The sequence below is a fragment of the Parasteatoda tepidariorum genome, chromosome 12, assembly GCF_982258835.1.
Source record: "Parasteatoda tepidariorum strain Cologne lab strain chromosome 12, Ptep-v5.0, whole genome shotgun sequence".
NCBI lineage: Eukaryota > Metazoa > Arthropoda > Arachnida > Araneae > Theridiidae > Parasteatoda > Parasteatoda tepidariorum.
Genome location: NC_141766.1, coordinates 30,574,054 through 30,591,391, shown reverse-complemented (window position 1 = coordinate 30,591,391; position 17,338 = coordinate 30,574,054). Strand labels below are relative to the sequence as shown.

The 17,338-nt window shown below is 26.1% G+C and overlaps 1 protein-coding gene across 3 annotated transcripts in view; it reads right to left on the bottom strand.

Moving 5' to 3' along the window:
• Nucleotides 1-17,338, bottom strand: part of LOC107440894 (latrophilin Cirl) — a 175,575-nt gene that overhangs the window by 56,893 nt on the left and 101,344 nt on the right. For 2 of the 3 annotated variants that reach the window (XM_071188379.2, XM_071188380.2), the window contains exon 4: nucleotides 5,318-5,362. The exons of the other annotated variant lie outside the window; for it this stretch is intronic. In XM_071188379.2, the coding sequence (XP_071044480.1) occupies nucleotides 5,318-5,362 (45 nt within the window). The remainder of the gene's footprint in view (nucleotides 1-5,317; nucleotides 5,363-17,338) is intronic. 3 annotated transcript variants of the gene reach the window in all.

The window sequence follows — 17,338 nt, the reverse complement described above, 5'->3', positions numbered from 1 at the left end:
TACGCCAGCAGTATGGTCGGCTCCTCATTTTTGCACAGTTGTTGCTTTCCATCATATTAATTATTAAATCGCGCCCTTTTTATAATTAGCACAGAGAGCGTTGGCTAACGAGGGACTAAACTTACCCTAAAAGTCATAAAACGAGTGTTACAAACTAGCAACAGTAATAAAATTAGCTAAATAATAATATTAAGTAAAAAGTCTTATTTCATATGGCGGCTGAGCCTTTGAAGAAAAGCCTTAATTCTTTTTATGCAAAAAACTTTGCACTTGCGATTAGTGCAAACAACTTTGCAGTAATCGTTATCATCAGAAATAATTGTCAAATTAAGGCTTTTTTCTTTTTCGTATCGAACTATACTTTTAAACTAAAAACTAAACTCAGTAGCGTGACAGCCCATAGAGGGCCAAGGCCTACTGTGCTCATCTCAGTTTCCTTGACCTTAAGCTCTGGGGTGCAGGAGAAGATGTTCCGGTTAGGTGGTCAGGAGAAGATCTTCCGGTTAGGCCCAGTGTTTAGCTCCCAAGCATGCTTGGTACTGTAAATCCCAAACGCAAAACAGTGAATAATTCGAATGATTCAATATAACAGCCGTGGTGGTTCACGCTCGGCTCCTAATGAGGTGACCCTGGTTCGAATCCCAGCGATGGCTGTGATTCGAAATCCACCCCGCGGCTCGCACCACAGTGCTGACGTAAAATATCCTCAGTGGTAGACGGATCATGGGTTAGAGTCCCTTTGCCGTGAGGTTAACCGCGGTAGGCTTTCGTGGTTTTCTTCTTCATGTAACGCGAATGCGAGTCAGTTCCATCAAATCAAAAAGTTCTCCACGAAGGCAAATTTCCTCCAATACCTTGATCCAGGAGTTCTCTTTTCTTCCGGATTGGGTTCAAAATTATAAGGAAAAGTAGTTGAACATTGGTAGTCGTCGACTCAAAATTGGGTCGGCTGTTCAACGATTGTTATAAAATAAAATGATACAATATAAGATTTATAATCTTATATATAAGAAATATTTTAGTAATTTTTAGATATAGTAATGAATGAATTTTTTTAAGGATTAAATTTTCATTTGTGTGAAGCTCATTGTTTGATTTTCCTGTAAAAATTCTTTGTATAGAAATAAATGAAATATAAAATCAATAATACACAATAAAAGTTAAAAAATTAATATTTTCCAAATTTGAACAATTTCCTATTGTTTTAAAAAGTGAAATTTTTGTTTTCCTAGTTGAAAATAGTTGTAAGTGTATTTTTAGTTCTGAAATATATTAAAACCTTCGAAACGCTCATATATAAAAAACCTTTTGCGGTTTTAAAAAAAGTAGGAAAATTTCTGCAATTAAAACTAATAAATGAAGAAGGTATGTGTATTCCTTAACGCTATGTTTATATTTATAATACATATTATGTATTGTAAACTTCAAAACATATTTAAGATTTTTATAGTTTTCAACATATACTGCTTTAAAAAAAAAAAAAAAAAAAAAAAAAAAAACCATGTTGACAATATGAAAAAGAAAACTTTTTTGTAAAACTGTTGTGTTAAGCATTGAAAATAAATTTTTTTATTTTTATTTTTATATTGTATATTTTTGACTCAGTAAGAAGAAAAAAAAAAGTACAAGTACAGTACAGCAATAATACAGTAGATCAAATTTCAGTAATTTATCTGAAATCATGTTTAATATTTTTTAAAAAAAAAGAAGCAAACGCAAAAAAAAGTTAAATTATTGGAAATACATTTCACAGTATAAAAATTTTTTTTGTACTTTTTCACGAATATTTTTTTAAACATTTATTGATGTAAAAGAAAAAAGTTATTGTCGTTTAATTAAATAATTCATAGAACTAATGATAATTATTTTTCTTAATTGTTAGGGAATTTATAGTTATTTCAGTAACTTAAGTGATGGAAAAAAAAAAAGGAAAGAAAACACACACACACACAGATACAACGGATATTTAAGTATTGTTCAAAATTTTCCTTTTCCTTCTAAGGATAAAAAATATTTTTTTTCTTTTTCCACACAAGAAAAAGCTTACTATTTTTTTTTTAAAGAAAGTTTTTTTTATGCATTTCAGATAATTAAAATATTCCATTATGCTGTTTATTGAACTAGTTTGGAAAAAATCATAATTATTCCATTTTAATTCTCACATTTGGTCTTATTATTTCTTTTGATTATTTTTTTCTTTTTTAATGGTTATATTGATATTTTAATTTAATTAACTTGTTTCTTTTTTGGTGATGAAGATGAAAATATAATTGTAGAAGTTGAAAAAAGCATGACGTGTTTATTTAAAACTAGTCCAAGATATAGTAGAATGACATGACAGTTAAGTATTGCAGGAAATAATAATTAAAAAAAAATATTAATTTTAACGAAAAAAAGTTGTACTCATTTTGAATTGTTATTTCTTTGCCACTATTTAACCGATTAAATGGTTTGTTTGCTTGTTTTGTTCATTTACGTCGCGTTAGAGCTGCACAATGGGCTATTGGCGACGGTCTGGGAAATATCCCTGAGGATGATCCGAAGACATGCCATCACAAATTTGATCCTCCGCAGAGGGGATGGTATCCCCCGCTTCGGTAGCTCAACGACCTACACAAAAGTCGAGCACTTTGCGGTAGAACAGTTTAACGAGGACCAATACCGCACACCCTCGGTCCCCATGCAGACTGATCCAAGTGGTCACCCACCCGCACACTGACCGCAGCCAGTGATGCTGGACTTCGATGATCTGCTGGGAATCGTGTCTTAACGATCAGTCCACTGCGGGACCAATTTATTTCTAAAATTTAGTTTTAGGTCTATTTAGGTATTTTTGGTTTTGTTTTCTATTTCCCTATTTTTGTTTTTAAAAGGAATGTAATAAAAACAAGTCCAACACTCAGTAGAACAACGTAATAGCTAAGTATTGCAGGAAATAGCAATTTGGAAAAATATTATTTTTTTAACGAAAAACAAAAAGTTGTACTCTTTTTGAATTTTAATTCTTGGACAATACACCAATTTATTTCCTATATTTGGTCTTAAGTTTATTCAGGCATGTTTGGTTTTCTATTTCCCACATTTATTACTAAAAAGAATATTACAAAAAACTAGTCCTAGAAATAGTTGAAAAACATAACAATTTGTATTAGTATTTGTAATTGTATTGCAAGAAATAACAATTAGGAAAAAGTTTTATTTTTAACGAAAATAAAATTGTACTCTTTTTAAATTCCAATTTCTTGAACACTATTCCCCACCAAACAAAACAACCTAACTATTTCCCATATTTGGTTTTAGGTTTATTTAGGTATTTTTGGTTTTAGTTTTTATTTTAAATATTGAGTTTTTAAAACGAACATGAAAATTAGTCCAAAACATAGTAGAATACAGTAACTGCAAGAAATAGCAACGGAAAAAAAACAAAAAAAAAACGACTATTTTAACGAAATTTTTTTTCCATTCTTATTGAATTGTTCAATTGTTATTTTTTGGATACTATTGAACCGATTTATTTCAAATTTTAAATATGATGGATTAATTACGCAGTTTAACAGAATTTTTGGTATCAATTTTTATTTTAAATCTTGAGTTTTTAAAACGAACATGAAAACTAGTCCAAAACATAGTAGAATACAGTAATTGCAAGAAATAGCAACGAATAAAAAAACGACGATTTTAACGAAATTTTTTTTAAAATTCTTTTTGAATTGTTCAATTGTTATTTCTTGAATACTATTGAGCCGATTTATTTCAAATTTTTAATATGTTGGACTAATTAAGCAGTTTAACAGAATTTTTGGTTTTAATTTTTATTTCAAATATTGAATTTTTAAGTGAATATGAAAACTAGTCCAAAACATAGTAGAATACAGTAATTGCAAGAAATAGCATCGAAAAAAAACGACGATTTTAACGAAAAAAATTTTTGTATTCTTTTTGAATTGTTCAATTGTTATTTCCTGGATACTATTGAACCGATTTATTTCAAATTTTAAATATGTTAGATTAATTATGCAGTTTAACAGAATTGTTGGTTTTAATTTTTATTTTAAGTATTGAGTTTTTAAAACGAACATGAAAACTAGTCCAAAACATAGTAGAATACAGTAATTGCAAGAAATAGCATCGAAAAAAAACGATGATTTTAACGAAAAAAAATTTTGCATTCTTTTTGAATTGTTCAATTGTTATTTCTTGAATACTATTGAACCGATTTATTTCAAATTTTTAATATGTTGGACTAATTAAGCAGTTTAACAGAATTTTTGGTTTTAATTTTTATTTCAAATATTGAGTTTTTAAGCGAATATGAAAACTAGTCCAAAACATAGTAGAATACAGTAATTGCAAGAAATAGCATCGAAAAAAACGATGATTTTAACGAAAAAAATTTTTGTATTCTTTTTGAATTGTTCAATTGTTATTTCCTGGATACTATTGAACCGATTTATTTCAAATTTTAAATATGTTAGATTAATTATGCAGTTTAACAGAATTGTTGGTTTTAATTTTTATTTTAAGTATTGAGTTTTTAAAACGAACATGAAAACTAGTCCAAAACATAGTAGAATACAGTAATTGCAAGAAATAGCATCGTAAAGAAACGACGATTTTAACGAAAAAAAATTTTGTATTCTTTTTGAATTGTTCAATTGTTATTTCCTGGATACTATTGAACCGATTTATTTCAAATTTTAAATACGTTAGATTAATTATGCAGTTTAACAGAATTGTTGGTTTTAATTTTTATTTTAAGTATTGAGTTTTTAAAACGAACATGAAAACTAGTCCAAAACATAGTAGAATACAGTAATTGCAAGAAATAGCATCGTAAAGAAATGACGATTTTAACGAAAAAAAAATTTTGTATTCTTTTTGAATTGTTCAATTGTTATTTCCTGGATACTATTGAACCGATTTATTTCAAATTTTAAATATGTTAGATTAATTATGCAGTTTAACAGAATTGTTGGTTTTAATTTTTATTTTAAGTATTGAGTTTTTAAAACGAACATGAAAACTAGTCCAAAACATAGTAGAATACAGTAATTGCAAGAAATAGCATCGTAAAGAAACGACGATTTTAACGAAAAAAAAATTTTGTATTCTTTTTGAATTGTTCAATTGTTATTTCTCGTATACTATTGAACCGATTTATTTTAAATTTCAAATATGTTGGATTAATTACGCAGTTTAACAGAAAAATGTCGGTATACTGTAGTTTAAAACCACCAACGAAATCAAATATGAAACAATTTAAATAATGTAAATAAAAATGATTTAAAAAATAAAAACAAAATAAATGGTGGATTACCTTTTGTGACTAATGGAGCCTTCAGTGTTACATTTCGATATAAAACTAAAAAGAATGTTACAAAAATAATATAAATAAATAAATCATGCAAAATAAAATGAGAGAATGGCTTCCAAAAAGAAAAAATAATAATAAATAAATATAATATATAATAAAAATAATAATAAGCAAAAATAATAAAAGTATAATAAACAAAGAGAAAAAAAAAATAAAATAAAAATTTTGGAATATTTGTTGCAAATAAACACCGAACAATAAAATATTATAAGTAAAAAAAAGTAAGTATAATAAAGGTGTCTTTATTAATATATAATTGTAATATAATAATTGAAGTTGTTTAATTCCAGGAACGAAAAATATAAAGTATTTTTAATCGATTACTTATTTTTTAATATTTAACGACTATAAAATTGTAAAAGTGGTATGAATTTATTCCACAAAAAAAAGTTAAAAATATTTAAACTTATTTTATAAATATTAATAGATTTATTCTTAATGTATTTTGATAATTTATTTTTCATAAAAATAATAAACTTATAATTATTTATTAGAGTTGATTAAAACCACTCAGTAAGAAAATTTAACGAGAATAAGTTGCTCCCTCTGATCATAGATGGCGCAACTGAAGCTTTAAATTTCATTTTGGTTTCGGATGTTATTTCAGTTAGCCGCGCAATCATGTTTCCAGAAAGTGAAAAAAAAAGTAATGAAAATGTCCACTAAATATTTGTCAGCCCATTACTAAATTTAATAGTTATTAATTAAATGCAACAGGAAGATTGATAAAAAATTGTGCTAATTTAAACCTATTATTAATGGTTTAAATTCGATATAAAATCAGAAAGGAAACATATTTCGATATTGATAGCAATGGGGAAGAAAGCTAGAGAAAAAAAAAAAAAAAACAATACAATTTAACTACTAATATCGAAGATAAATAAGTCATAAGTTATAATTTAGTATAATATATCATATATAATAAAAATTTACAGTAGCTTTGGGAAAAGTACGTTATTAATTTAACATTAAATTAAATTTGGGAGAATAACTTAAAGTCCATATTAAATCAAATGTGTAATATATTTCGATTATATTAGTAATTTATATTAGTAATATTATTCCGTACATAATGAAAAAAACACCTAAGGTTGTCATGGTATAATCAAGTTATTATTTAACATTAAAATTACGAAAATATGGAAGGATGTTATTAAGTTGATATTAAATCGAATCTGCATTATATTTCGATACTGATATTGCAGAGAAGTCCTGAGTTATAGCAATAATTATTTAGAATAATATTTTATACTCGGAGAAAATAAAAAGTTAAAATAGTTTACTCAAATTTGATAATAACTCAGATTTAATGACTGTTTTAATGAAAAATTGTTTTAAAAAAATGTTCAATAATAATAATAATGTAACAATGGATCTTTTGATATTAAAATGTTCGTTTCATTTTTAAAAAATAATATAATATTAAAATGAAATATAACAATATTAAAAAAATATATATTCAAAAAATATATATATATATATAATAATGTTAAAAAAATAAATTTTAAAAGTAATTTACGAATTCGACTGCAGCTTTTCCTTTAATTAATTTTAATCTGATAAAAACCTCACTGATTTGATACCAAATAAAAATTTTTATTTTATAATATTTATGAATAAAATATGAAATACGAAACTCAGATTAGGTGATTGTCTTAATATAAATATTGTTAAAAAAAGAAAGCGAAATAGAAAGAAAATGTTAAGCGGAACTTTTGATAAATTAAATTGTTATTTCAATTTTTTAAAAATATAATAATATTAAAAGGTAAATTAAAAAAGTTATTTATATATTGTTCTGGCTCTTTTCTTTTAGTTTATTTTAATCCGATTAAAAACCTCACCAACTTGATAACAAAGAATGATTTTGTTTATATATTATTTGCAAATAAAATTTGAAGCGTGAAACTCAGATTGGATGATTTTTATAACAAAATATTGTTAAAAAAAGAAAGGGTAAAAGAAAAAAAAAAAGCTTTATAAGTAGAGTATTATCTGCCATTAGATGCCGCTGCCACGTCTGGGTAACCAGAACAATAATTTCTTAACAGTTGGGGCTCTGAGTTATTGTTTTACCCCAAATATGGGGATAAGGAATGAATATCCGTTCGGAAGCAATCAACTTCCGATGATCTTCGGGGTTGTGGTTTCATATTAAGAGCTGGACATTTTTATAACTTTGGTAGTTTTTCATGGAAATTATGTTGGATAATGCAAAAATGTAAGATCTGAAAAATTTGAAAATCTTATCGTTTTATTTATATTTGAATATATTGGTGAAAAAAAAAATTTATAATTTAATATTTTTTTGTTGCTAATTTATAAAAAAAAGTTGGGGGAATTTTTGGTTTGATTGCTAAATAATTACCGGCTTAAATATAAAAAATTAACTTACCTCCTTATTTGTTTTTAAAAGTAATGCATAAAAAATATTTTTAAACAATAGTATAAGGTACGTTTAAACTGGAAGTACTATGAAAATTGTTAAAAATGATTATTGAATGGAAACAATTAAATGATGTATTTTAAGTAAAAGATACATTGAGCAATATAGAAAATATTCTAATGATTCTAATGTGTGTCAAAAGATATAGTGTAAGTAACATCAAATATTATTATAGAACCGTTCCATAATTGAGTAAATTTCATAATATAATCTCATAAAATATAAATTTATATTTCAAATTTAAGAAACCATCAATGCTTAAATAAGGTACGTTTAAACTAGAAGTGCTTAAAAAATTGCTAAAAATGATTGTTGAATGGAAACAATTAAATGAAGTATTTTAAGCAAGTAAATTTATTGTAAAGAGATATATTGTAAAATATATAAAAAGATGTATAGATTATCAGACGACATATTGTAAGTAACATCAAATATTATTATAGAGTTGGTCAAATATTGTGTAAATTTTATGATATAAACTCATGAAATATATATTTTAGCGCCAGTTATATTTCAAATTTGAGAAACCATCAATGCTTAAATAAGGTACGTTTAAACTAGAAGTGCTTAAAAAATTGATAAAAATGATTGTTGAATGGAAACAATTAAATTAAGTATTTTAAGCAAGTAAATTTATTGTAAAAAGATATATTGTAAAATATATAAAAAGATGTATAGATTATCAGACGACATATTGTAAGTAACATCAAATATTATTATAGAGCTGGTCAAATATTGAGTAAATTTTATGATATAAACTCATGAAATATATATCTTAGCACAAATTATATTTAAAATTTAGGAAGCTATTAATGCTTAAATTAGGTACGTTTAAACTGGAAGTGTTATGAAAATTGTTAAAAATGATTGTTGAATGGAAATAATTAAAATATATATTGTAAGTAAATTCATTGTAAAATGATGTATTGTAAATATATAAAAAGGTGCATAGATTACCAACCGACACATTGTTACGAAATATATATTTTAGTACAAATTATATTTCAAATTTAAGAAACCATTTATGCCTAAATAGGGTTCGACTTAACTGGAAGGGCTATAAAAATTGTTGAAAATGATTGTTGAATGGAAACAATTAAATACTCATCATTCTATCTCTTAAATAAAAGCTAAACTCAAAACGGTATTTCAACACCGTAAGCCATTAAAGAAAATTGGAAAAAAGACCCTCAGTTCACGAGTTTTTTCAGTTTTTTATCGATAGTGTTCGAAAAAATTCAACCACGTTACTTTTTCCGCTTTTATTCTCAATAATCATCTCAATTAGATAGACGGAAAGGGAACAAAAAGTGGCGAACGGTCGAAGATTTATAAATTAAGATTTTATCTTATATCAACGAAGATTACATATATTTCGATGACAAAGCTTTAGTTTAAGATATAAATCGTTGATCTAAAAATAGTTTGTTTGAAATTTTGCAAATTTAATTATGTCTTACGGTGTTGGGAAAGTTTTTCGAACAATATTTTGTGAATTTGTTTAGTTCCTTTATAATGGCATAACGTTTATTTGAAATATTTTGAATAACTTGACTTTTGTCACGCTATTGTGCAATTTACATTTGACATAAAAGCCATTCTTCATTATGATTGTTTCTATTGAGTTTGAAAGTAATCATTATAAAGCAATAATAATAGTAATTTGCGATTAGATTTTGTTACTTCATTAAATATAATGAATACTCAGTAATTTTTTTTAAATAAAAATAACTTAGAAAGAACATTAAAAGAATAAATAGAAATAATTTTTTATGTTTAACATTTTTAATTAAGTTTTGAACTCAACAGTTTTAAAATGCTTTGCTGTTTCAACGAAAAATTTGTATTTTGACAAATTTAGAATACAAGTTATGATTCGAACCTTAAATTAGTCATAATACTGCTTTTTAAAGATCCATAATAGATTTTAAAACGGCTTTATTTGAGTTCTTAAAGCTCGCTTGATCTAAATAATAATGTTATAATTATTATAATGTTGCAACTGTTATAATTTTCATTCTAAATTTAAGTTTAAAAAACGGCAGCAATCTGCTCATCTAATTAAGCGTAAAGTTTACGGTAAAGAACATTTTTACCTTTACGGTTTTGAAACCGTTTACAATTACTATGTTTAAAAAACCCTGCTATATGCGGTTTTTAAACCATTTTCAACTAGAATGGTTTTAAACTGTAAAGAAATTTAGCTGGACATTGGCTTTCCGTTAAGCAATGGCATTGGAGTCAGGTTGTGGTTGAGTATATCAAATGAACAGTGGAATGTGGTTTAATTACTTTATCTGGTTGCTTCACCCAACGTAAGAGATGGGAAATACTAGACTTTTTTGTGTTAAATAGCTTTATGATGTTGCCATTTCTGTGTGAATGAGAATATCGCATTCTAATATTCCAGGATCACAAACTGGGGAGCGCTGAACATTGGAAACTCTTCTTGTGTTGAAGCCACTTTTTTCCGCAGCGAATAGTTACCATCTTTTATACGGTTATTTGACTGTTTTGGATAAATATTGTAAAATAACAATGAAATAAATTGTTGATTAACCATTTTTTTCGCGAAATTTCTTACAGTTCGTTAGAGGACGTTTAACATAAAAGAAAAAAAACGGTGCCACAAGCAATTTGTTAATATTTTTTCATAACTAATAGAGATAATTAAATTACATACTCATATGACAGGAAAAGCGAATTTTTGGTGCAATGTATTTTGAATGCATGATGCTAAATTTGAAAAAATTTATTGTGTTGACAACATATTTAGAGAAAAATTTCTTTCAATGAGAGGCAGGAAATTTTAAATTTATGTAGGAAGAAAAGAATAGTGTAGGAAAAAAAAACTTTTGTAGAATTTCTAAATTGATCAATATATAATTGGAAAGAAACGGGAAGGATTGTTTTGTTTTCAAAGAACGTTGTTATAAAATTTAAATATTACTGTCAAACTATTTTATTACAGATTTCTGTTAACTATATTTTGTATGAAAAATAATAGTAATATATTTTCTGGATTTGAAGAAAATATTTTTTTATTAAAATTAAACTATTCTTTGTAAGATAGAATAAAAATAAATTTAAGCTAAACTACATTTTAAACTACATGTTAAACTAGATATATTTGCCCCCTATTTTAACAAGTTTCAGCTAATATTGTTCGTGTTATGAGAAAACATGCTTTGATTGGTGCTGTGTAAAGCTTTAGATGCAAATAAATAAGTTTTTTTTCAATATTTTGTTAAAAAGATAAATGAGAGCATACAAAATAGTTAACTTTTGAAACTAAAAGAAATTTATAACAAATAGAATTTATTTAGAAAAATAAAATAAAATTATCAAGTCAACGTTAAATATTTTTCTTTAAATGCATATTTGTTATTTGTCGGTAAAATTCTTTGTCGAAACATTTTAAATTTAGATTCAGATGACTATTTTTATTGTGTACAGCATTATCAAACGTGTTTAGTTTGATATATTTATACCAATATATTTGTTATATTAATAGATTTAAAATGTTAGCCTTTTGATTCAATTTTTGATTTCCAAATCAAAAATAAAAGGAAAAAATTCGTATTTTTGTAGAAATAATAAACATGTATAAACATTGAGATATGAAATAAACAATTTAACTAAAAACTTTGCTTTTACAATCTAGAAAGCATTAAGAAATTTAATCAATGATTTGTTTGTTAAAAAAAATTAAACAGAAGTTATAAAACTTAAGATAATGTAACAAGAAAAAATATAGCTAAATAATGTGGTAATGATAAATAATACCATGGATTAATGATATAAGTAATTTAGTTGTTACCACAAAATTGTGTCTCCATTTTTAAAGAATTAAACCCAAGTAACGAAAAATATTAAATCTGTATTCTAATTTAAAATGATTAATGAATGCAGTATTTAGAAAAATCATCAGCTATTCCATAAAAATATAGTATTTATGATTAGGTTTTTATTTATTTATAAATTCTTTTTCTAATCTCCCATAAATTTTTCCTTTAAATTTTTACTCAAAAGAAATTTATTATGTAAAAGGTGATAATTTAGTAGTTCAACATGCAAATAATAAACATGCTTAAATAACTAATCCATTCAATTACCTAAGTAAATACAATAAATTTTTTTTTCGAAACAATACATTAAATGTTAATTAAAAAATAATTAATAAAAAATGCTAATGACCAGTGGAATTCATATTAAACTATTGAACAGATTCAACTAAATAAACTACGCGTGGTAAAACTGCAATAATAAATTTTTTCATGCAGATTACAGCTGGGTTGCTTTATCTAGAATTGTATATCAAAACGTATCGTACCATTTTTAATCATAATCAAAATCTCTTGAATGACGATAAGTCTCTTGAATTCTCAAAATTAAAATATTGAAGTTTTACTTTATCTTCCTTTTTTAAAACTTTGATTATGATTTTAAACCACACATTCAAACAAACATAGCGCATGAATAGCTAACACGCCTTTATATGTGTAACTAAGCTCTTAATTATCACAAAACGCAAATAAAAAAATTTACGAAAATTTACGAAGCGTTTGATTTAGAGCGATGGAAATCATGTTTAATTATAGAAAATTTTTAATCGAATTAAATTAGGAATTGTAAAATTGCAGATATATAGTTTAATTTCGTATTTTAAGTAGATTAGAACTCGATTTCCTTTTACCAGCATTGGCAAACAAAAATAATCTGCCATTTTCAATTACAATAAATGAATGACGATAAATAAGTCTCTTATAAACTCTTAAAAGTAAAATATTTAAGCATTAGTTAAATTTTTTAATGACTTTTTTTATTATTTATTATAACAATAGGTTTAATTTTATACCACAGATTCTACAAGCATGCGTGTAAATAGCTAACATGTCTCATTAATATATATAACTAATCTAGTAATTATGATATAATGTAAAAAAAAAACTTTAATAGATTTGTTCGAAAATTTTCGAAGCGTTTGAACTAGAACGATGAAAATCATATTTAATTATACAACGTTTTCAACTGAATTAACTAAGTTGTAAAAATGCGGATAGTCAGTTTTTTCTGTTATTTTTTCATGTAGATTACAGCTGGATTGCCTTTATCCAGCATTGTCTACCAAATTTAATCTACCATTTTTAATTACAATCAAGACTTCGTGAATGGCGATAAATAAATTCTCTAATGGATGCAGTGATTTCACTTCATTTCCCCCCAACTCGATATTAATATTTTGGGCCTCTATGTCAAAGCTTCAACAGGTGTTTCAGTTTTCCACCTAAGGAATATTAATGTAGAACTGATTAGGCAGGAGAAAACCGTCTACTTCTGCTGCATTGACGTTAAGTGATTATGAGAACAAGTAATTAAAGATGAGAAAAGAATAATAATGTCAGTATTCTAGAGGGTTGTTGTTTTTGAACAGTTCATTTTTTAGTTCCTTGGCGAAATCAGACGATATTTTTAATTCTAGAATTGATGTCTTGCCACTCAACTTGTCGGGTGCTAGATACTTCGCCAAATATGGAACCATATATTATGAAACAGGTTTTTCACGAGGATGTATATATTTTTTTTATTCATTTAGTCTTGTTGTTTCGCATCTGCTGCTTTAAGGGGGTAGGAGGGGGCTTAGTGAAAGGGAAGAAGAAAAACGAAGGGGCGTGTTCATAATAAAAATCGTGACTCTAAAATGCAGCTTTTGCATTAAGCTTTTTTATGTTTTGTTCTGAGCCTTTTTTCTTTTTTCTTTTTCTTATAGGTGCCTTTCATTTTAATTTTTCATTCATCTTTCTTTAAAAAGCAGAACGAAAAATGTAGAACAAAATTGATTTTTAATGCTATTGTATTTTTTGATCACATATTATTTACTCAAATTATTTATTTTATGCATCTTGCATACATAAATACTTCTTGTATTAATGAAGCCTATTGTTTTTGTTAATTTTATCTTGAAAAAAGTTCATAAAGGTAAAATTATCGTACTCTTTAAAAAGTCATTTATTTTATGCATCTTGCATACACAAATACTTCTTGTATTAGTGAAGCCTATTGTTTTTGTTAATTTTATCTTGAAAAAAGTTCATATGGGTAAAATTATCGTACTCTTTAAAAAATCATCTTTTAAGAGATATAAATTATTAATCAATCTTTTATGAACGAAACTCAGTTTTATTATAACTTGCTATAATGCAAGGATAAGTGCAATTATTTAAGTTATTTTGATTATAAATATATTAATATGCAATATTATGCGTATTGTTTCAATTAATATAGAAACTAAACTAAATCTCAGTGGCCCGACAGTCCATGAAGGGCCAAGGCCTACTGTCCATATATTAGTTTTCTTGACCTTGGGCTCTGGGGTGCAGAAGTAGACGTTCCGGTTGGGTGGTCAGCTGAACGCGGAATCCCTTATGCCCCTAAGCATGCTTGGTTCTCATTTTATCGGCCGATTGAAGGGATGAAATACGGAGTCAACCTTGCCCGGTCCGAGCTTAGAACCCGGTACCTGTGGCAAGGGAGAAGCTACTCAGTCATCGGGTCATAATTAATGTAGAATGCGAATATATATTGACTATGACAATATTATGAATGTTTTTAGTGATTGAATAATATCAAGGAGAAACTGTATTCAAAATTTCTAATTTGGATAATTTGTTCTAGAAAAATTGTTATCACCGAACTTGAAAATTCATGTTCTTAAGAAAATGCTTTTCAATTATGCCACAACACTTTATAAGTTATAGACATTGACTAGAGTAATTTAAAATTTTCTGAAATCTGACTTTAAAAAATGTAAAAAGAATAGAAAGTCTCCAGATTTTTGTTAAAAAATGCATGTTGAATTGTAAAAACATTCGTTCTCTATAAAATGTAGCTTTATTTATCAAAACGTAGTATTATTGTATATAATTTCTTTTAAAAAATTTGGAATTTTTAATTGCTTGCTAAAGTGGGAAGGAGGACAAATTCGACAAAACATTTGACCCTTTAAACGTCTTTCCATCTACAAAAAAAAAAAAAAAAAAAAAAAAAAATCTAAATAAAAAAAAAAAAAATGATTAATAAAAGAAGAATTATAAATTCACCGCCTTTCTGATTCTATGAAATCACCAAATAGCTAAATAATTTTTACCGAAGCGCGTTGGTGATATTTCCTAAAATCAACAATAAAATCTGATTTTAATATATGTAATAAAATTTGGCAAGCGTGGTTAACTTTGATAATTTTTATCACCATACCTTAGGGCATGGCATAAAAACCATTATTTGGTTAAATTTATTTTTCAGTTTTGAATTTTTTCTAAATGTGTGGTACTAAGAACAATAATTTTGAAGACTAGAATCTCTGGTAAACCATAGCCCTTTGATATAAACGGGAAAAAATTAATAAATGAATGGTTTAACTATTACCGTATATTATGGTTCTTATTATCAGTTCTTATTTACTCAGTGTGTACACTTACTTACTCAGTATACACTTATTTACAATTATACACTACCCTTATTTACTATTTACACTTATTTACTCAGTGTGTACATAACATGTACAAAAACATGAGTGTTCTAATTTTGTTACGAGTGTTTAAAGAACAATATGTGTAGATTGAAATTAGTCTTTTCATCAGAAAATAATGAATTATTAAAATCTGATATATAAAATGAAAAGTTATAGACGAGGTCCAAATCACGAACCGACTTAATCTGTTAAATTTTATTACATATTGACACTTGGAACTTCAAATGTTATTATGGTTGTATTATTATTATTCAATTTAACAAACAAAATTATACAAAACTCACATAAATATGTAATGAAGGCATGGTACGTATTTTTATGTGCCTATTTTTACATATCCTTTCCTAAATTGTATTTAATATTTAGGCAATTAATGAATGAATCAGATGAACATACTATTTTATGACACATGTGTGGGTTTAAAATACAATTCAATGTCAAAAGAAAAGATTTAATAACTCTTTTTTATATCGAGAGTAAGTATTATTAGCATAAATTGTTTGAGAAACCGGTCTATTTTTAGATTCACTAAAAACTTACCCACGCAATTTTTTCAAACTTTCTTAATAATAAATATTTAATAATATCTTAGAGATATAAAAATTATCTTCATAAAAAATAAAATTATAAAAACTGGAACAAATTATATATATTTTTTTCATTTAAGATAATTTGAATGAGAGTGTTTGTATTTGGAGTGTTTCATGATTTCTTTCTAAAGTAATGAGAAAAATTAAAATATCTAAAAAAAAAAAAAAAAAAAAAAAATTAAATATTATTCATTCTTTAAGACTTTTTAAGAACTAAAATTAAAAAGCATTTATTCAAATTACTAAATGATAACACAAATCATGCAAAAAAGAATTTAAATGTACAAGAATTGTATATTTTATTAATGGTTTTATAAAAAATATAATATTGTATCTTTAAATACTTTTTTTGTATGATTAACGATGTCATTAGTAGTTTCAATAAAATGTTCAAAAAACTAATTGAAATGCTTTAAAGCTAATTAAAAATGTTTCAAAGACATATAAATTAGATTTTCATTCCCTTTGAGATTTAGCATTTAAATGATGATTTTATAATAATAATTTTACATATACAAAGAGAATAAATGTTTAATTTTCGTCTTTTTTTAATTTTTTTTTACATCCGTCGTTGAACAGCCGATCCAATTTTAGGTTTACGACTACTAATATTCAACTCCGTAGCCTTGTAAATTTGAACCCAATCCAGAAGACAAGGGAACTCCTGGATCAAGCATAGGGAGAAATCTGCCTTCGTGGAGGACTTTTGGATGGAACTAACCCGCATTTGTCTTACATAGAGAGGAAAACCAGGAACCTTTTTTAATCTCTTAATTTATATATGATATTTTATTTTATTTTGTAACCGTAGTTGAACAGCCGTCCTAAATTTGGGTTTACGACTACTAATGCTCAACTCCGTAGCCTTGTAATTTTGAACCAATCCAGAAGACAAGTAAACTCCTGGATCAGTATCCCCAGAGGTATGATTTGTTATGGGAACATGGAGGACTTTGTGATTCGAAAGATTTAAAGTGCATCAGTCACCACTTACTACACGGGAAGTCCTCGGCCGACGGGGATCGAACCCACTCGCTCTTGGACATGTGCCCAGTGCCCGACCAACCAGGCTCTCCCGGCCCTATATATATATATATATATATATATATATATATATATATATATATATATATATATATATATATATATATATATATATATATATATATATATATATATATATATATATATATATATATATATGAATGATATTATTTGTAAAATTCTTTTAGGCCATGGTAATACTGCAATTAGGGAATCGGACTCCGGTCCGGAAGAACCGGGGTTCGATCCTAGTCTCTGCTGAGACATACCGAGTATATGAGATACGTGCTCGCAAATTTTGTAAAAATTTTAGACCTGAGGTCGGTTGGAGATTTTTATATCTTATAAATTTT